This window comes from Abramis brama (assembly GCF_963993115.1).
Source record: "Abramis brama genome assembly, chromosome: 7".
NCBI lineage: Eukaryota > Metazoa > Chordata > Actinopteri > Cypriniformes > Leuciscidae > Abramis > Abramis brama.
This window is the reverse complement of record NC_139969.1, coordinates 29770587-29792896: the sequence shown is the minus strand read 5'-3', so window position 1 is coordinate 29792896 and position 22310 is coordinate 29770587. Positions and strand designations below refer to the sequence as shown.

At 40.1% G+C, this 22310-nt stretch overlaps 1 protein-coding gene across 4 annotated transcripts; it reads left to right on the top strand.

The window, feature by feature from the left end:
• The first annotated feature begins 527 nt into the window (after positions 1-527).
• Positions 528-20385, top strand: rc3h1b (ring finger and CCCH-type domains 1b). 4 transcript variants are annotated; one of them, XM_084118989.1, is made up of 19 exons: positions 528-666; positions 2780-3233; positions 3327-3447; positions 4785-5024; positions 5853-6028; positions 6215-6415; positions 6522-6654; positions 7199-7430; positions 7524-7757; positions 10270-10466; positions 11836-12254; positions 12976-13131; positions 13559-13705; positions 13802-14015; positions 14812-14899; positions 15014-15104; positions 15214-15354; positions 15489-15583; positions 18906-20385. In XM_084118989.1, exons 2-19 carry the CDS (start codon positions 3003-3005, stop codon positions 19066-19068), a joined length of 3279 nt encoding a protein of 1092 aa, XP_083975115.1. In that variant the 5' UTR covers positions 528-666; positions 2780-3002; the 3' UTR covers positions 19069-20385. The 4 variants fall into 4 exon arrangements, with proteins under 4 accessions (XP_083975115.1, XP_083975113.1, XP_083975114.1 ...); XM_084118987.1 differs by having other exon boundaries at positions 15187-15354; XM_084118988.1 differs by having other exon boundaries at positions 14809-14899.
• Positions 20386-22310: the final 1925 nt, after the last annotated feature.

The following is a 22310-nucleotide window of genomic DNA, read 5'->3' as shown; positions in this document are numbered from 1 at the left end:
GTGACTTCTTTTCTCATAAATATTACTTCTCTGTCATAATTATGACTCAGTATGTTATAATTTCCACAGTTTTTCTAATAAAAAGTAATTTCATCTGTTTATGTGATAGGCTAACTTTTACTTTTTGTCATAATTTCGACTTTCATCTCATAATGACTTTCTATGTCATAATTTCAATTTTCATGTTTGAATAATGACATTTAGGCTGTCAAAATTATGACTTGGTAAGGTTAGAATTTCGACTTTTCGTCTAATACTTGTCAACTTTTTTATCAGATAAATATTACTTTAGTATGCAATAATTTCGTTTGTCATAATTGTGACTTTTTCTAATAAATATGACTTTTCTGTCATAATTATGACATAGTATATCAATTTTGACCTTTCTTATAATTATGAACTGTATGCCATGATTTGCCCAGGCATGATTTTATTTTGTGTGGTGTGTTTTCAGCGCGCTGCTCGGCCACAGGGGGCGCCCCGCTCCTCACTCATTCTTCTCCGCCTCGGTGAACTCGAGCGCTGCCTCTGCTGGTAGTTGTGCGCGAGGAACTCCCGAACTACTTCGGCAACCCGTTATAACGGTCGACATGGCGACCGAGGAAATAACCAAGCGTTTTCTTAAGAAAAGATGAAGATGGCTGATACTCAGTAAAGAATGAGCGAGTGAGTGTGCATCTGTTGTCTTGCGCCTGTGGGATGCAGAACAGCGGGTTTTGCGTGCAATATGTGTTAGTTTCTGGGTGTGGACCGCACGGCTGGCTAGCGGCTAATCTGATAGCACGATTGCAGCATTTAGCCGCCCGGCTAGCCTTGTGTAGCTTCGGCTTGAGCTATTTTTCGGTCAGCACGGGGGCTTGATCGGTGGTTCGTCCGTGCAACATCTAGTTTTTGGCGTTGTCTTTGCCAGTAAATTTGATTTAAGCGGTGTATTCGATTGAAATAGCAATTTCGTTAGCCAGTGTAACTTAGCTTATTAGCTTGGGTTGCTAAACTGAAAGCTGTGTTTACACGGGCCTCCGTTTACAAAAATAGCCGTTTACAGTAATCCACGTGATTATGTATTTGCATCTATTCTTACCACATGTCATGGTTCCGCTTGCAGTGTTTTGACAGTTGGCTGGATAATAATCTGGTGTTTTGGTCAGGTTCAGCGGTTACTGTGTTACATAATCGAGGGATATCTTGAGGTTTAGCATAAACACATCGTATATTTCGCATTTATAATCTCTCAATCTCACATCAGCACACATTTGAGTCTGTTTAATTCTTTTTCTATGCTTACAATCCCTGTTAGGAATGAAAAGAGGGCGTATTTGCTGCTAGCGTATTCAGCCCAGATAGACACAAGAGCCAGCGAACATTGTGTTAGCTTAATAGCTAATTGAGATGGACAGTGGAGAACACAATATTAATCTGTTAATCAATTTGGATTATTTGTGGCAGGTAAATGGGGTTAATTTTAATACGTGTCTATCAAACGAGTTCATGAAACGCTTATACTTTCAGAATTGCTTAAACTACATGAAGTTAAGTTTATTGACAGACGAGGGTAACGTTAGCCTGTGTACACCACAGGTGAATTGTCTAATTGTAACTAATAGATACTTTTTATAGATATAGATAATATTTTTTTTTTTTTGTAGTGTTATGTTTAAACATGCTGCGTTATGTAATGAAAAATGCACTGTTTTGCATATATTTCCAACACACAAAAATGAACATGATGGGATAAAGCCTGGTTCATTTTGTCATATTAGATTTAAACGTTTTTACTGTGGGAATTTTGGATTTCTTCTCTCTTCATCACTCTGTTTGTCAGAAAATACGGTCAGACAAAAATACATTTCCACCATGTATTTTAGTGAAGAAAATTGTATATAAATCTGGCAAATTATATATGAATAACCCCCTCTGTAAAAAACTTTAGAATGTAGATGGAAAAAAAAAAAAACTGTAAAGTGATAGTTCAACCACAAATGAAAATGTTGTCGTCATTTACTCCCCCTCAAGTTGTTCCAAACCTGTATGAGTTTCTTTCTTCTGTTGAACACAAAAGAAGATATTTTGAAGATTGCTGGTAACCACACAGTTGACGGCACCCATTGACTTCCATAGTGTTTTGTTTTCCTATTTTGTAAGTCAATGGCTTCCGTCAACTGTCTGGTTACCAACGTTCTTTAAAAATATCTTCTTTTTTGTTCAACAGAAGAAAGAAACAGGTTTGGAACAACTTCAGGGTGAGTAAATGGTGACAATTTTCATTTTTGGGTGAACTATCCCTTTAAAGTTTGATGAATTTCTGGTTGTCAGAAATGCTTCTGAAGTTGAGATTTCGGACTCGGTGCATTAGAAAAACTAATTTTGAGCAAACAGCTTTTAAAGATAGCTATTGTAATTTAAAAGTCTACAGATGCAATTAGATAAAGTGTAATGAACACTTAAATGTGTATTTTTGGATGTTTTATTTCCACTGGTCTGAAAGTAATGAAAGTAAAATACAAACCAATGGTTTTGCCTGTAGTGTATTGCCGTAATAGTCACTCAATGTAATATTCCTTGACAAAATTCTTTTCAGAAACTAGGAAAAGACTTTTTAAAGAATGTAATCTTATAATAAATGTTTAAACTAGTCAGACGTGGTTGATCTTCTATAAGCCAGTTTACTGTATCTAACTGCATAACTGTGTTGGTTAATGTGTATCATGACAGTAAAGATATAGTTTCCTAATTTCCATATGTGTCAGATTATTCATCAACGGCATCTCTTTTGTTCCAGGTTTCAGGTTTCACACCATGTGATGATCACCCGGGACGTGTGAACTTATTTAAGAACTCCTGTGTTCAGAAGATTTTTTGATTCCAGTGGAATCTTTCAGCCCCCCCCCCCCCATCTATTATTTCCTTTTTGTTAAATGACACACCCAATCACACATACACCTGCACGCACACCCAGGAGAAGCGCCCTCACCCTTGTTTACATGTAGAACAACCTCGCTACAATGCCTGTACAAGCTCCACAATGGACAGAGTTTTTACTGTGCCCCATATGCACCCAGACGTTCGAGGAGACGGTGCGTCGGCCCATCAGTCTGGGTTGCGGCCACACTGTTTGCAAGATGTGCCTCAACAAGCTTCATCGCAAGGCCTGTCCCTTTGACCAGACGGCCATCAACACCGACATCGAGCAGCTGCCCGTCAACTCGGCCCTGCTACAGCTGGTTGGGGGTCAGGTGAGGCGTTTCGACCGATTTTACCAAGCACCGTAATCGGAGTCTTTCAGATCTCTCACTGTGTGCTTCATTTCATTTGTCTTTTTGTTTCAGGTGCCCAAACAGCAACCTGTGGCGCTCATTGCGTGCCCAGAGGACACCAAGCATTATGATGAGGCTCGGCAGTGCGTTGAGGAGCTGGCCCTCTACCTCAAACCCCTCAGCAGTGCACGAGGTACCTGACATGCTCTCATTTGGTCTTTAAAGTAGCAGTCCACTAAAATTAATGTTTTCATTTAATTGAAACTCAAAAAAAATTGAATGGCAGGCACGCTACAATTTTTGTTCACACATCAACAGTAAACAGCATAGACTAATGCCGAGTTCACACTGCGCTATTTTCAAACTCATCAGATCACTGTTCTTTTCACACTGCACGACTATCTGGGTAGTGTTCAGTTGCTGCTGTGTTCACACTGCATGATGGATCGGCGACAGGGGGGTTACACATTTGCATGCCTTTACAATAGGAAGAATCGTCAACTCTGTCTGGTGCGCAAACTACGTTTCACAACCAAACACGCACGAGAAGTGACAAGGAAATAACGCTAGATCACACGTGCGTGAGACCGGGATTGTTATTCAAAATGACAGACCGCAAGAAGTCAGTGCGCTGAAAAGGAGAAAAAGAAAAAAAATATGGAGGAGGAAATGGTTGGGGAGACACAGGGAACAAGGACTGTGTGTTCTGCAAAGAAAGTTGGAGGTAAATAAATAATTTTGCAATGTGCTGCTGTTGCGGCTTTTTTAATCAAATGTTTGTGCTTTGTTTCTGTTTGATATAATTGTAAATATATCTATTAAGATACTGATATTGTGGTCTATAACTCCTCCCCGAACATCCCGCTGCCTTGTATCTTGCTCTCTCATTGGCTGCAGGTCATCGCCGATGTAGTTGTCAGTCAGAACATATTTCACACAGCAGGATTTTGAATCGCCGACAGGTCCAGATATTTAGCATGCCAAGTATCTCACGGTTTAGATAATCAGCGATTATCTTTGATAATTCACACTGCGTGATCGTCACTCGCGTGAACGAGCACCGATTTGCCTCCGATTTCTGCCATTTGTCGGCGATTTCGCAAAACCTGTCAGCAAGTGAAAATTGTGCAGTGTGAATCATCATAAAAGATTGATCTTGAGATTTAAAAGTCAATATTGGTTCAACATAGTGATGACATGTTTACCTGTTGAAGCTTATACATGTAACATATAGATGCTGACAGTCAAAATGCATCATCTGAGAAGCGCTAATTAAATGTCACTTTTTTAGTCAATGATTTTGGCCCTCCAAAACCATTTCGGGAAAAGACGATTTTTTTTTTCTAAAACAATAATTTTGGTTGCCAAAATTACAGTGCATCACTACTTTAAAGTCGCAATGTAATGCAAGTTACATAAATAACAACCCCCCCATCCATATATAGAAAGCAGATAGGGTGAATTTTCATTTAATGCCAACTTTAAGCCAGTATAATGAGCATGACCAAATTTTTTTATATCATATTTTAGGAGTGGGGTTGAGTAATGCTGCTCAGAGCATGCTGAGCCGCCCCATGCAGAGGAAGCTGGTGACTCTGGTGCACTGTCAGCTGGTGGAAGAGGAAGGACGGGTCAGGGCCATGCGGGCGGCCCGCTCTCTGGGCGAAAGAACAGTTACGGAGCTCATTCTGCAGCACCAAAACCCCCAGCAGCTCTCCTCCAACCTGTGGGCTGCCGTGAGAGCCAGGGGTTGCCAGTTCCTGGGCCCCGGTAAGATGACACTTTAAAAACCTATTCACACCAACATAAATGTTTGCCACGGAAATTTTGATTTGATTTGTCTGTACATTCCAGTGCATAAAAAAAACAAAAAAAACATCTGATGAGTACAAGAATAGAGAGCAAAAGAGTCCTTATGAATTCTTCCTCTGCTATGGACCCCTTTTCACATTTCCAGTGTTCTCAAAAGCGGAAGTAGCCATAGTTTGGTAAACTTCTGTAGTAGTGAATGGAAAAAACAACAAATATGGCTTTACAAAAAGAGGAAAAATATATAGAGAGATTGATTACCATGGTCAGAAGAGAGAACAATGTCAAAATTTGCTTTTACTACCTTAGCTGTTGTATTTCCATGCCGAGGTAATATAACACAAAGTATAGAGTTATTAATGTACATTTAAGTAAACATTTATTTTAGATAGATTTCTGATGTTAATAACTGTGTAAACACGTCATCACAGTCTGTGAAAAGGGTCTATTCATTGTCGCTGATCAAAATAGACTGTTCGTGAGCACTATCAAGTCAAATATTTATGGAATGGGATCAAAAGCATGAATCTTATTGGTCAGTTTCGTCACAGAGTGATGGAAAAGAGATTAGAAACAAAAACAAACTCTCTTAGAAACTCTCTGCAAAACAAAATTGTCCATGTCAGTCTAGACAGATTTAATAATAGTTCAAAAATTAAATTGTTTATCTCAACAGATTTTCACAGTGAATATTTGTCCTGGTGTGAACAGGCCTTAATTCTTCATTTAACCTATTTGTAGAGTTCTAGTGTCTTATGTCTGGCCTTTTTTTAATTTTTTTATCAACAGCCATGCAGGAGGAGGCACTAAAGCTGGTGCTGTTGGCCTTGGAAGACGGATCCGCTCTTTCTAGGAAGGTTCTGGTCCTCTTTGTGGTCCAGAGACTTGAACCGAGATTTCCTCAGGCCTCCAAAACCAGTATTGGACATGTAGTTCAGCTCCTCTACCGTGCCTCCTGCTTCAAGGTAGCTGTCCTCTATTTTGCACTCGATCTCACCCGAGCTGTTTACATGCATCTTACGAGTTTGTCTGTAGTTTTTCTTTTGTAATTCAGATCTGATGGGAGTTAATTCATTACCATAACAGCTCGTTTGCAATAAGATTAACAGCTGCTGCTCAGAGGTTTCAGTTGAGTCTCTTGTGAATCGTAGGTGACTAAGAGAGATGAGGATTCATCGCTAATGCAGTTGAAAGAGGAGTTCCGCACGTACGAGGCACTTCGGCGGGAACACGACTCTCAAATCGTTCAAATCGCAATGGAGGGAGGGCTCCGCATCGCCCCTGATCAGTGGTCCTCTCTGCTGTATGGAGATCAGTCTCATAAGTCACACATGCAGTCCATCATTGACAAGGTATGACGCCCGTCTGTCTGCACGGCTTGAGAATTTCCTGCATCCTTTCAAATTCCAGAAATAGTATTATGTCTCCGAATAATGGATGGATATGCTTCTCTTTCAGCTGCAGACCCCAGCGTCCTTTGCTCAGAGCGTGCAGGAGCTGACCATCGCACTGCAGAGGACGGGGGACCCTGCCAATCTCAACCGGCTAAGACCTCACCTCGAGTTGCTCGCTAACATCGACCCCAGTCCAGGTTTGCTAAAAGACAGACCAACCCATTATGATGGACTGAGCATATTTGTGTTATACCAGTGGTTCTCAATTTTTGTTGCACCCCCCTTTAAAACAGTGTTAATTTCATAGATTTTCATCAACAACATTTTTTTCACAGATGAAAACGAGACGATAACTAAATAAAAACAGTTTTAAATGACAAAAACTAGAATTGAGCTCTTTTTTCGCATCTGAATGGACAAATACACACAACTTGATGTGTAAATATCAGTTTTGGAGAGTATTCACGCAGTCGGTTATGTCTTTTTAGAACGTAAACCGTTGTGAGAATATCGGATGTGCATTTGGATCCACGCATTCGGTCTTAAAGTGACAGTGCGTAATAAACCTAATGCTGTCATTGCCCTTCATATTGATCAAACAACAAAAGGAAAAGTAAAGCATTCAATGCTCTTTAATAGCTTTAATAAGGATTAATTATATTTAATTGAACTAAACCCGTTAGATTTCAGTCGACTAAATCTACTGTAGATTTATTTTTGCTTTGATTGATCTTTATTCAGATGCTCCTCCTCCCACCTGGGAGCAGCTGGAGAAGGGGCTGGTGGCGGTAAAGACGGTGGTGCACGGCCTAGTGGACTTCATCCAGAACCACAGCAAGAAGGGCGCCGACACGCAGCAGCCTCCCCAGCACAGCAAATACAAGACATACATGTGCAGAGACATGAAGCAGAAAGGAGGCTGTCCCAGAGGAGCTAGCTGCACATTCGCTCATTCTCAGGAGGAGCTGGAAAAGTGAGTGATGTTGTAACATCTTGCATGTCAGGTAAAAAAAAACAAAAACCATACATTATAATGAGAATCTCTTTTGTTGTTTTTGCGTTACAGGTACCGTAAAATGAACAAACGTCTTGCTGCGCGAGTGCCCTGCTCCCCTGGCCTGCTGTCTGAGGAGGTGATCCCGCTGGAGCCTGGGCGAAAGGCCCTTACCAACGGCATTGTAGCTGGTCCTGGGACGCCTCTTCCCCAGCTCATCCCCAGAGGCACAGACCCCTCCACGTATGAGCTCTTACTCAAGCCCAAGATGGATGGCTCTAGTGCACCTGGGTCGCCACCTGACTCGTAAGCATTTGATTTCGTCAACCTTGTTTGACTTCTCGTTCCTTGCTTTTCTATCATGACTTTAGTATCTGAATTCTTTCGACTCAAACAGCAACAGCAAAATGTTTTATTTTTCCCCAAATTCAGTTCTATTTTATTTGTTTTTTTCAAATTTTTGTTAATTCAAAGTTTAAATTTTTCTGAACTCTGCTTTAATGGTTAAAATAAAATTGTAGTAACCAAAAAGCATCAAACTTATAAAATTTAACAACAACAATAAAAATAAAATGTTTTATTTTTTCCCCGAATCTTTTTATCTTTTAATTTTTCTCAATTCAATTTTAATGGTTTAATTAAATCTTAATAATCAAAAAGCATGTCTAATTAATTTAATTCTTAAAACTTTAACAATTTCATTTAAATAATATAATGTTTTCCCCAGAAATTCTTTGTTTTGTTTTGTTTTTTCTGTATTTATCATTTAATACAAAATGATCAAAAATGGTGGTAATCAAATTAAGGCATTAACAGTTCTTTTAAATCGTTTAAAATGTTCTGCACAGCAGAAGATTATTGTTAAAATTAAAACATGGGAAAAAATGTGTCTCATTCATGAAACACGAGCAGAACGAATTTTTGTGTAAATCGTGTGTAAAGTGGTTCTGGCGTAAATTTTCGGATTCATTAAAATGTTCGTATTTTCCAAATGTTAGTTGGTACGAAAGAAATCTACACCTGCTCCCAGCCACGCGTAAATGGTGCGTTTAACATCAGAACGTTTTGCTCATTAATAAGGCTGCATTTTAATTCACCTTAATCGGGTACATTTTTACACAGCACTTTGAAAAAATATTATATATAGTAATTACATACGTTTTTTCTTTTTACTTTTATTTCGAGAGCCAGTAATAGCATCTGCAAACGGAACACAAGTCCGCAAGTCTTTTTTTTAATATATATATATATATATATATTCAAGCTGTTTATTCATTTTTATTTTTATTTTATTTTATTTTTTCAAGTCCGCAAGTCACAAGTGTTGCAGTCAAGCTTCATGTCGAACCATTTTCCTTTCACTTCTGGGACTGTTCGATTAACAGATGAAACTCCATTAACTGCATCTGTAATATGCTGCCAAGCATTTTTACCTAAAGCATTATTACCTAAAAAATCCTTTTTTTTTTAGGACCTGATACGACTGTACGCTTGAAAATAAAATGTGGCGTTTTGAATGAACTTCTGATAATAAAACTTCAATTTCTGCATCTGAGAAATTTCTCCTCTTCATTCGCTTTTGAGAAGACATGTACGTGAAATCCTTCGTTTGGTGTCATAATATGATGCCCATATATAGTTGTCAGTCGGTTTTAATGGGCGGGATTTATGGTAATTGAGAGAATGAGCGTGCACGCGCGTCCCATTTACGACTGATTGGAATTCATTAACCCACACACACATTTCACTATCAAATCTGACGTTTACGAAGTATTTGTGAATCAGGAGAAGAATTTTCGGGAATGTCTCTTTACGCGCAAATCACTCACATATTTACTCGTATATTTACGAATGTTTCATGAATGAGACCCATAGTGTGCATATAAAAATCTGAAAAATAAAAACATTTATTAATTGTTTTATTATGGTCCAAGCACTGAAGGTTGTATCCATTAGTCGTCTACCTCCTCTTCTTCTTTCTCTTGCTGCTCCTGCCGCTCTTGAGTCTATGGCAGCCCATAGAACCGTATAGTAAAAAGTTGTGACATTTGGCACTCTGATGACAGTCTGAACATTAACCATAGCAATTTTGGAGTCTTTAACTCATGTTTTTGCTCAACGTTTGAACCGTAACGACTAGAAACAAATTATTTTCCTCTGATTCCTTGGCTCAAGACGTTTCGATTGCACCCAATGATGTCATTTTCCATCTTGAAAATTTTTCCAACATTCTGAATTTTCCAATAAACCTACTTTCGAACTCCTCCTAGACCGATGCTCCGATTTTCACAAAAATGTAACCAGATCATCTTCCTACCATCCTGACACAAAAACTGATAATTAAAGAAAATTCAAGTTGATTTGACAAACCGTTCTCAAAAAACTCACGAACCAATTCGACGAAGAGCATGTCAAAATGGATGTGAGGCTACATCTCTGCTTATAACTTCTGAACAATTTGACCAAAAATCACGAAACTGGTTAAGATTTGGAGCAGCGTGCCTATTGTAATGAAAGGCGTCTTAATAAATGACTTGGGTCACGCCAAGACAATGGATAACAATTTTGCCATAGTCGTCTGAACTTCCTGTTTATTATTGTTATTATTTTGAGAGGTACATTTATTTTATGTTTTATTTTTTGCCCAAAATTGCCAAATTCTATGACATTCCACATTATAAGGTAAATTCCATTTTTATGTAAGGATTCTGCGATTTTGTCCACGCATCACTGAATAATAGGGCCTGTAATAGGTTTGGCTTTAACAGGAACAACATAAGTTACCACTGACTCATTTCTGCCTCTTGTTTCTCTTTAGTTTGGATAAATCTGGCTTGACCCTGACACCCCACCCTGTGCCTCACCACAGGGCGGAGCACTTACCCATGCCCAAGCAGGTGCAGGTCGTGCCCAGAGGTGCGCCACAGATGTATTCGCAACAGCAGCCCGAGCTCTTCTACCCAGAGCCAGCCAGACCTGCCTCGGGATCTCCGTATGATACTCAGTACCCAGCAGGTTAGTGCATTTGCTCATATGGATGGTTGTCTGAACAGATTACGAATATTGTCATTGGCTCCCGGGATTCTCAAAGGTCTTTAATGCCACCCAGAGTTTCACCAAAAATTGATCGTTAATAAGTTTTCATCTGATACTGTGTCCTAACTAGATCGTATGGCTTTAACAGATGAACTCTGGGTACTGCCAACCAACCAATCAAAATGGTGTGATTAAGTGGAATATATATATTTATATATTTTTTTTAACAGGACGTCCAAGTTGATGACTGTGTTAGCTTGGGGTTTAATGAATAGCAGTAAATGTTTGTTGAGGGAATTAGGCCCATCATAATCTTCAGTTTAATTACAAATGCATTTATTTGTATAAACAGATCAAAACATTAAATGCTAAAAACTAAAATCAACGATTGTAAATGCTACAAGTAAATTTAAGCATCACAACATTAAACTGTACAGTATGCATAATAGATATTAATTTAACAAGATAACAAGGTTATTAAATTAGTGTTTTTAAAGGTTTACTTTTGAATGAGCGTTAGATGATGTTTTAAAAAATAGCAGAAATGACAATTAAATATCTAACGTCGGCTGATATAATATATTTAAAAATATATTGGCTAATAACTGATATGTTACCAATTTATTGTATAATTTGTGACTAGAAATGCATCTAATTTCTTCTAAAGGCCCAACACGAATGTTCGGCACAAACATTTGGTATGATTTCGCATGCGATTTGTCTGTGCACTTGTTGTGATTATTTTATGATTCTTTTTATGTAAAGCACTTTAAATCACCATTGTGTATGAAATGTGCTATATAAATAAACTTGCCTTGCCTTGCCTTGCGCAGACCAATGTGTAAAAAATGGCAGAATACCCTGGTACACAACGCGCTCCGTTTCAGGACACCTGCTTGTCACGGAGAAGAAAATCAAACACCATTTACATGTTTTCAACCAGCCGTTCAGTTTTTTTCTATTTATTGTGGTGTTTATCAAACATGAATTAATTCAACACACAGTCAACAGAGCCGCTTCAGGATTCTTCCTCTGAAATTCAGCAAAATTGTCTGTTCGTGAGCGCCATCAAGTCAAAGTTTTATGTAATGGCAGTGGATCTGTTCATGTTACCAAATGCGAATATCATTGTTTGGCCACTATTCTTCGCAGTGCGATGGAGGAGAGATTAAAACACCTCTCTGTGAAATTGACGGCATGCAAATGCTTGTGTTGGTCTGACCAATTGCATTAACAGCTGTTCATTCAAATTAAAATGTATTGCATGAAATTTGTGAATGAATACTTGTCTTAGTGTGAATGGGCATTTGGATTTTTCGTAATACTCATAACCTTTGTTTTCTTTCAGGCAACCCCTACCCATACCAACCACAGTATGTGTCTCCCCGCTACATCCGTAACCCGCCTCCCCCGGGCGAGTCTGCAGTGCCACCTTACACAGAGCCCTACCAAGGTTACGGCCCAGAAAGCCAATATCAGGGCCACCACTCTGGTCCCCCTTTCTCAGCCCACACCTATGGACCGCCCCCCCATTACAGTCGCAGGCACGGACACTATCCCGCTCCCCCGCCTCCGTTTGCCCCTCCCAGAGACGACTTGGTCAGGATGAGCCCGGTTCCCTTGGACGTTCCCCCGTCTGCTATGCCTCCACCTCCATCAGGAGCTGCAGGTTCTCTGTACCACCCCCAGGAGACATCATCCAGAGACAGATACCCACCGGACGGGTACTATCCTGCTGGACCGCACCAAATGAGGTCCCACATAAGAGTGAGTTCTGTTGTTCTTAAAGTTTTTGCATGCTAAAAAATATTTTTTTCTTGCTTGATATGCATGCATATAACGTTTCAAATAAAGTTGTAGAAATAGGTAAATGAACATGATTATAAACGCACACGCATGCACATATATATTTGCGGCCATTTTGGTCATGGCCTAAAGCTTTGCTTTATCTAAAACTGACATGACAGCAGTATGCAGAGATAATGATTTCTACATATGTAGCACTCTCGTTGCATACTGCTGTCATGTTGGTTTTAGATAAAGCAAAGCTTTAGGCCATGACCAAAATGGCCGCAAATGATATCACCTCACGAAGAATGCAGCTCAAACCGCAATCTCTGATTCATTGACATATAATGCTTAAGAACCAGTTTGAGTCATTCAGAAGGATTTATGAAACCCTCTTGAACTTGCTTTTAAGTTAGCGGTTTGAATCAGACTCTGTGTGTTATCCATGCATTGTTCAAAACCATAACTAAAAGAATCCCTCACCGAACCGCAAAGTTTTTCATTCTGTCTAATTCAAAATGAACCTGAAATTATTCCTGTGATGTATATTTGATGTTAATGAGACTTTTATTAGTTGTCAATTTGACAACGTGTAATGAATGAATAATAGCACTCTAAAAACATTCAAACACTTCACAAATCATATAAACTAATGTGTTTGTGAATCTTTATTGTGAATCTTTATGTTCTCCCTCGGCAGGATCCATACGGCCGCTCTCAGCCCAGTCTGGATGACTTGCATCGCAGGCGCAAAGAGCTGCTTGTCCAGCTGGAGGAGAGAAAAGTCATCTCCCCTCCCCCCTTCGCTGCCTCCCCCACTCCTACACACCCGTTCCCCAACGACTACCCTCAGGAGGTGAGTCCTGAACGAGATCCCCCAATGCTTGCTTGCAGTTATATCATGGATCATGAATATAACACTGAAGCTTATTTTCTCCTCGGAATAAAAAATAAAAATGATCATTGCAACTTTTTATCTCACAATTCTGACTTGGAGTTTATATCTGACAATTCTGAAATATAAACTCAATTCTGAATAATGAACTCGAAATTTTGAGAGAAACTCGTAATTGTTGGAAAAAAAGTCCGAATTGTGAGAATTTGACCTATTTATCTTATTTTTACTCACAAAAATATATAGTTGCTAGATATAAACTTGCAGTAGTGAAAATAAAGAATTGTGAGATTAAAAAGGTTTTTTTTAAATCCGTGCTGGAAACAAGCCTTCATAATATAATGCTCAACATTGCTCTTTGTAAGTTTTGAATTCTGAATGTCTGCAGTATTTGGAGGACGGCTCTAAAGCCTTTGGAAGTCGGGAGCCGGACTATGCTGGGCAGTATTCCCCGTGGTCATGTGACACCATAGGATCATACATTGGCTCCAAGGATGCTAAACCAAAAGATGTCAGTAATGCTGTGGAGATGATGGCAAGTGATCTACATCACACTTTGTGTTTCCACATATCAACTGAGATTATAAGTAATGGGTCTTATTGGTTTCCTTCCTGTACTCTCCTACAACAGAATGCAGAGGGAAAAGTTCTGCGTGAACCTCCACTGGACACCCAGCGGCGCTCCGCGGAAGCCAAAGATGACGATCCCATCATTCCCTTTGGTCCTCTGCCCACAGTGTCTCCTTTTGGTGCCATTTCACGTACTTCTAAAACGGGTTACCAGACCACTGGGCCTGTACAGGCCATGGCGTCCTCACAGGTCTCGGGCTCCAAACACATGACAGGTGACTGGAGATCTTTATAATAGTCATACATAGGGATGGAAAGGTGCAATTAACAATTCTTAGTACTTTTCAGTACATTTGAATGGAAGCTTCCACCACGGAATTTTAAAAAAGAAAATTGCTTCTTTTTATCTTGCAATTATGACTTTTTTTCCTCACAATTGCATGATATAAAGTCGCAATTGCAAGTTATAATGCCAGAATTGTGGAATATAAACTCACAGTTCTGAATATATATATTTTTTTTCAATTGTGAGATATATAAAAAAAATCCAATTCTGGTGGGAAAAACTGACTTTTTTTTTCTCAAAATTGCGAGTTATCTCACAATTCTGACTCTATAAGACTTAATACAAAAACAATTGTTATTTCCCAACCATAAAGCAGGAGTGATGTTCTTCTAGTCTTCAAGAATGATCAGTAGAGATCAGAATTTGATTCAAGAGTATTTAAAGATTGAATTATCGGAATTTCAATGGTGTATTGGTTCAAGAAGCGACATGAATCTCAGTGTACACTATTGATTTAAAGTGCAGTCATGATCTCCGTAGACATTTCAGTAGGAATCCAAACGATCAGAAATTTTGCCTGGCAGAAGTTTTGTCTTTAAGGTTTAAGTTGGTCACCCAGATTCGCTGCAATGTCCAACAGAAAGTAGATTGCTTTGAAAGTGACTTCGTACAACACTACACCTATTAACAATGAGTAATGATGTGATCATGTGGCCGCTCCTGTAGACTTTCTTGTTCAGCAGTTGTAGTTTTATATTTGGTAAAGTTTGTTTTCCTCTCAGCAGACTATCCATATGGAAGCCACAGCGGATGGGGCGGAACGTCGTACCCTCAGCACCAGAGCATCAACTCTCAGGGACACTTCAGCGAGCGGTACTTACCCTTGCCTTTTACACTTCCAGAACAGTGTCGATCTCGTCACTGAAATTACTAACAAAAATGTTAAAAGAATATTGAGCATTGTTTTTTTTTCCATGTTTTTGTCAGTCTGCCCATGTCTGCCCCTGAACGCGAGCAGCTCAAGATTGAGCTCCAGCAAGTCAACCAACAGATCAGTCAGCAGACCCGCGGGATGGAGGTGTGTTTGAAATATCCGTCTAAATTCATGACTCACAACTAAAAACTTTGGTCTTATGGTCATTAATATGAATATCTGCCAGGCTGCCAGTAACTCCATGCTCCTGCAGAGGGAGGCGTGCGCGCTGGCGTCTCAGCCCGCGGCCGGGGGGAAGTGGTCTTCAGGTGCCACTGTGTCCAGTGAGCAGCTCAGCCTGGAGCTTCATCACGTAGAGCGAGAGATCGGAAAGAGAACCCGAGAAATTGCCATTGTGAGTCAAACAGCCACTGTTAGTGAAACAGGAAATGTATGGTGTCAGTTATGAGTGTTTTTGTGAGGTTATTTTTTGTTGAAGTGCTCATTCATTCTAGTATGAGCTCACTGAAGCTGTTTTTATGATTGAAGGAGAACCAGGTGGCCCATGAGTACAAGCTGAAGGCCACTGAGAACGGGCAGCCTGACCATAAAGCCCAGCTGGAGGAACTCTCTTTAGCACTGGGGTGAGTGAGGAAACTTGTTTTCTAGCTATTTAAGGAGCCATTTACTCAATGTGTTTTTTCATTCCACTACACTACTTTTCTGTTGTTTTTCTACGCATGCAGTAGACAGACGTGTGTGACCGTTGTGTTCGCATCTTTTGCAGCATTAATTAAAGTTCGTCTACATAAACTGTGAAACCAGAAGTTTGGTGCAGCTTAGGCTCCAATCGTGATAATGTGGTGTATCGTAATATGTACATAAATGTTACGTAATTTGTACGTTCTCTTATGATATAAGTACTGATACCAACCCTGTTTTTTTAGGTAAAGTTGGAGTTAATGCAAGTGAACAAAAATAGAAATGATATTGTTAATTACTTCTTATTTAATTCGTATGTATGTATGTATGTATATACACCGGCCACTTTATTAGGTAGACCTTGCTAGTACCAGATTGGACACATTTTGCCTTCAGAACTGCCTTAGTTCTTTGTGGCAGAGATTCAACAAGATGCTGGAAACATTCCTCTGAGATTTTGGTCCATATTGACATGAAAGCATCACTCAGTTGCTGCAGATTTGTCGGCTGCACATCCATGATGAGAATCCCCCGTTCCTCCACATCCCAAAGAGTTTTGGTGACTCTGGAGGCCATTTGAGTTTACTGAACTCATTAGTCCCTTTTACACAGACAGTCTTTACTGGTAAGTTACCGGTAAGAGATCATGTGTGAACAGGACCTTTTCAAAAATACCGGTAAATAGGTTCCGTCAATTTACCAGTAAGGGAAGTTGTAACATTAGCAGTAAATTACCGGTAATGTGCTCTGTGTGAACGCAGAATGAATCAATGAATCATATGCGCCGGTATGATCGACGTCAGAACGTGCTGACGTAAGAAGTCTGCTTTGGGCCAATCATAAAGCTCTTATGGAGATGACGTGATTACATAGTGCTGTTTACAGTAAGCTTTTTAATAGTTTTTCTATTTAAATATGTACAAGATGATCATATTTTACCGTTTTCTTTCAACGTGCTGCGCTCGAGGCCCAGCCTTCTTTTCCATCCATTCGTTGCGGATACTATTATGCGCGTCTCGTGTTTTTAAGAGCAAAAATGCGTTCTGTTTGATCATCCCCTAATGCCTGTGGGGCTCAGTGGTTCATGTAGATTGTCTACAAACCGGAAGGTTGGTGGTTCAATCCCCGGTTCCACCTGACCAAGTGTCGAGGTGTCCTTGAGCAAGACACCTAACCCCAGCTGCTCCCGACGAGCTGGATCGCCTTGCATGGCTGACACCGCCGTCGGTGTATGAATGAGTGAGTGAATGGGTGAATGTGAGGCAATATTGTAAAGCGCTTTGGTGGCCATTGGGTCTGTGAAAGCGCTATATAAATGCAGTCCATTTACCATTTACCATCCCCTAATGCCTGTCACTCAGACGTCAAATTGAACAGAGAGTAAAACTAAAGCGCTTCTCCTCATGTGGGCGAATGAAGAGAATGGCGCGGCGTTTAAAGATCACTTCTGATGATTGACATCACAGAATTCACAGGTTTGTTACCGGTAAAAACCAGAATGCCGTTGCTTGTTTGAACAGCATTTTTGTATTTTTACCGGGATTGGCAAGTCATTCTGGCAGTTTTATAGTTATTTACCAGGATTGCTGTGTGAATGGGGATATTATCATGTTCAAGAAACCAGTTTGAGATGATTTGAGCTTTTGTGACATGCGTGTTCAAGGTTCGACGTGTTGTGTGTTCAGAGATGCTCTTCTACAGACCTCGGTTGTCACGAGTGGTTATTTGCGTTTCAGCTGAACCAGTCTGGTCATTCTCCTCTGACCTCTGGCATCAACAAGGCATTTTCTCCCACAGAACTGCCGCTCACTGGATATTCTCTCTTTTTCAGACCATTCTCTGTAAACCCTAGAGATGGTTGTGTGTGAAAATCCCAGTAGATCAGCAGTTTCTGAAATACTCAGACCAGCCCGTCTGGCACCAACAACCCTGCCAAATCTCGACTGAGTGCGTCTCAATCAGCTCCCAAGGCTTCCTAGGTCGTGAATCAGTATATCGTGTACACTAATTCGGGTACTGGTAAGGACCCTGGCTCACTACACATTGGGACACTGATTTCCAGCGAAATGACAACATTGTATAACATTGTATATGACAACATTATTGTATAACATCACTGCTGGTATTTATGAACAACAGCAGAACTGTTATCTTTCTGACATTTATTTTTAAAATGATATTTAAAGCACATTGATAAATACTTTACTTGTTACATATTTGTGCAACATTTTAGCTTTAAATTAATTATAAATGTTAGCTAGATTATGTTGATTACCTTTCTAGCAATGCATGTTTATGCTGAAAAATATAATTAAATAATGGTTTGTATTTAAAAAAAAACATCTATCGTGTGTCATAATGTGTAGTTAGTTGGCTTATGTGATTTGTTTTTGTGCTTTAGAACTTAAGGGAACTAAGGGAACCTAGTGAGCATCAATGCTCCCTGTTTTTCACAGTGCATTGTGGGACTTCAGTGCAGTGTGCACTGATAGGATTTCGTGATTGAGGCCCTTAAAATGTCCGACTCTGATCAGTGCCCTGACCAATGAACTTGAGAGCTGATTGAGACACACCCCATGTCTTCATGCCTAAATGCACTGAGTTGCTGCCTTATGATTGGCCAATTAGATATTTTGTGTTAACAAGCAGTTGAGCAGGTGTATTTAATAAATGACATCATATAGACTGAAAATTAGGGTTGAAACAATGTCAACTTAATAACGTGGAATGTGTTGATCCATTGCTCTGTTTGTGTTCATCCCCAATCCCAAGTTATGTTTCTAACTTAACAGGACTCCATAGAGCAGATGCTAATAGCTAGTATAGCAACATCGCTTAATACGATGACACTTGCACATCTTCAGGACTTACAGATGCATTCTCTGCAAACCCGCGCTGTATGAACAGAGCGTCACTGGACCGCTAGTCGTCTGCTATGTCATGTAATGTGAAAGACACGCTGTATAATCATGTTTATAAGTTCTGTGTTAATCATGAGAAGTTAATTTTAAGCTGTGAACAAATAATAGATTAATCGATTATCAAAATCCAGCCCCAGTTTGAACGGTCTCCATTCTACACATTTACCTTGACATTGTTACTTGTCAGTCTTGTCAGGCTCAGCAGTCTATTCCCTTAAGCTACCATCAGCAAAGGCCTATTTTGTTGTGTTTTCCTGTTGCTGTTAGCCAGTAGCCATGTCTGAATAATGTTTCCACAAATACACTTATTCTCTCTCTTGTCTGTTCCCCTTCTCTCCAACAGCGAGGTGTCTAATGGATCCAGTGGCATGAAGCCAGCCAGTAGTATGGGTGGATCTATGCTCTCGCTGGCCAATAAGACGTCGTCTCTCTCCCTCTGCTCCGCTGACCAAGCGGCGAGTAGCTCAGACCTTCAAAAGAACGGGGTCGTTCACTCTTGCTCTTAAGAGTGTATTCACACACCTACACACCCACATATACGCAGACAACCTCTCCAGAGGTCGATCTTCCTCCTCGGAGGGCTTTGAAATTTGTCTCTTGACTAATTCAACCAGTTTCAAGAGTTTTTGCAAGATGCGTTTTTAATAATCAGACGGAGCTGAAATGAGGGACACACGAACACGCACACACCTGCATGCTGCTACATGCATGCACGACACAAACTTCTCTGTTGTTTTATTTAGAAAATGAGCAGTATCTGCCGTGATATAAATTTTCTTTCTTTTTGTTCTGTGAATGAGCTTTTTGTTTTAATGACTTCTCATCGCCTGGAAACCAGGGCATCTGAATAATGCTTACTTTGTTGTGTTCCCAGTATATCAAGAAAGGACAGTCAACCCAAAAGCTAGCACAGACAGGACGACGCAAACTAGTGGAATACAAACGAGAATCGAACGCACTATTTGTAGCATCGGGGCAAGTCGCTGATTTGCGACGGTGCGGTCGGGACTCTGTCGAAACGTTCCAACTCCCTGGATCTCTGCAGCCTTGAATATGATCTGACTCACCAGGTTTAAAGTAGCATGGAGAACCTTTTATGAATCCATTTTTATGGACCGTTAACACGGGTCTCCTCACATGACGCTCGACCGTGGCAGTATATATCGCTGTAAGGCAGTTCGATTGGGCTCTGGATGACACAAGGGGGACGAGAGAGATGATATATCTTTATATATATATATAATCAGTTGTCAGGTTTCATTTAATCAATGGTTTGGCTATATAACTGTTAAGGAATTTGTAAATGTGTGGGGACACGTATCTAAAGCATTCTGTTTTATAGAATGCAAACGGATGTCTTTAAAAAATGAGCACTTTTTTCCATGTTTTCCATGAGTGTGTGCTTTTTAGTCGAGGAGGTGCAACACTTCACTTCCCTTGTGTTCTTCAGAGCTCTGTGGTCAGGATGATTTATGTTTCTCCCAGTGCCACAGTCTTCGTAAGATTACAGCCTATTAGGAAATAATTTCATCAGTTTTCCCTAACTTCTGTGAAGTTGCATATTTGGCTCTCCTGGTCGAGTTTGCATATTCGGGTCTCGCCACTAAATTGCTGCAAAGAAATACACCAGGGTGCGTAGTTTCAACAACGCCGGGTCCCGTAGCGCTGAACGAGTGCGTTGCGGTTTTGACACTCGGATAAAAGTTTTTCGAAATTTGCTTTGGTGAGAAATTTGTTAAAGGGATAGTTACACCAATAATAAATTATGTTGTCGTCGACTCACCTTAATGCCGTTCCAAACCTGTATAACAAGATATATATATAAAAAAAGGACAAAAACTGTTTTTCAGAGCATCGTTTTTTGCGTTCCACAGAATAATGTCAGTCATGCAGGTTTTGAAAGACATGATGGGGGAGGGGTAAACGTTTTTGGCTTAACTATCCCTTTAAATAAAAATCCAGACAGATGTTCATTATAGATGAGCTATTTAATGTCTTTTAAGTTTCCTCTTTCTCTTTATAAACTCTAAATTAGTTTGGAATCAACTCTAGACGATTAGAGACGATTATGAATTTCTGTAGAAATGAGGCGAGCAGAATTTAATGCGACTCGAATGTTGCATGAATCGAGGCCCATTGAGTTCATCGTCCTGCTTCGGCTTAAACGCGTTTTTACACAGCGACCGTTTCCAAACAAGGCCCCGTAATTGAAGAGAACGAGTATTTGAAGTCTGAAGTCTTCCTATAGTGATGACATTCTTCACGTGTGACATTTTGTTCTAGTCTCTTGAGACCGACTATGATATACAGCTCCAATTTTGGGTGCAACCTCTTAACGTGTAATCTTTTGTGGTTTTTGTGCTATACCCGTGGTGATATAGATGATTTCTCTTATTACGATGACTTGTAGTCACGGTCATTATTTGATGTTCTTGCTCGTGAAAGAGCACACGCAGCCTTTTCCAAGCACTCGTCGAGGTGTGCCGACGCGCAGAGATGACGTCAACCTTACTGTCGAGGTTCAAACTTAAAACTCGCACTCGCTGAGCAAATCCTCCAGGATGGCGTCTTTCTCCATGCTAAATTTGTCACGTCCTCCCTCTCCTCGACAAGGAAACTGAATTCCTGTAGTGATTCTGTTGAAGATCTCATGAATTAGTTAAGGCTTTGCCTGATCTGAAATGCGCCATGTAGCGTTAGCTTATGATTTCTCAGCTGAGTTTCCCGCTCGTTTGCTTTCTGGCGAATCGGACGTCAGGCTAGATCTTTCCACCTTTGTTGTAGCGCAATTATTAAAGTGAAACTCATAAGAACATGCCATGTCACATTTCACCCAAAAATTTAGATAAAGAAAACAGGTTTTTGTTTTGTTTGTGGCATTTTCATGACAATCAAGCACATCTACCTCCCCAAATTCGAAACACATGGAGAATTGTACTTGATTTGAATGAAAATGTAAATTAAAATAAACTGTGGTTATTTTGAGATGAAATATGTTCCAGGCATGTTCTCGTCAGGTTTCATGAGATTCACCCAGAGATGTACTTAACTTTCTAGATATTGCTCACAAATATGTGCCACCTCAAATTTTTAGGAACATTAACACCGGGAGGATATGATGCGCTCAGAGAATTCCATTTATATTTATACAAGGGAAAAAAACAATTGCTCACCGCTTAAAAAGTGAGCAGGGGGCGTTTAAATCCGGCGGCTTACCTTGACGTCTCATCTATAGAGGCGTATGAACGTGACTAAGAATAGTTGAATGGCGAGGCTTTTATACAGAGGTGAGGATTTCTGTTTATTTTCCTCCTCCCAGCTGTTTCCCATACAATTTTTAGGAGCTTGGCTAACACGCTCCTGTCACCGGTTCGGTTAGCATTGGGTTTTCTTTCGTTTTTGTTAGGCGCACGCGCTAGCAAGGCGAGCGTTCTGTTTCGCAATGCTAATCGCTGCTACGACAGCGTTTGGCAGGTGTGTTGAGATTTTTTTGGCTTTCACAGAGTGCCCAAAGCTGTGCGACGGTTAGCATTCTCCAGTGACGCACTGCCAGGATGCTGCTTCTATTTGAATCTTTGGATTGTATGGGAATCTTGTATTTAATATTTAGCACTTGCTTGGGTGCTGTAGAACTTTTTTCCCCCTCCAATGATCAGTGATCTCACTGAGCGTATTACTATGGGCGTGGATATTTTTTTGTTTGTTTTACAAATTGTCAACCACCCACACATTGCAACTTATGGGAAAC

Excerpts from the sequence above, each read along its gene's own strand:
- rc3h1b (XM_084118986.1), top strand. The coding sequence starts at position 3,003 with ATGCCTGTACAAGCTCCACAATGGACAGAGTTTTTACTGTGCCCCATA. Across the intron at positions 5,025-5,852 it reads TTGCCAGTTCCTGGGCCCCG|CCATGCAGGAGGAGGCACTA; the intron begins GTAAGATGACAC and ends TTTTATCAACAG. Across the intron at positions 14,900-15,013 it reads CAGGGACACTTCAGCGAGCG|TCTGCCCATGTCTGCCCCTG; the intron begins GTACTTACCCTT and ends TGTTTTTGTCAG.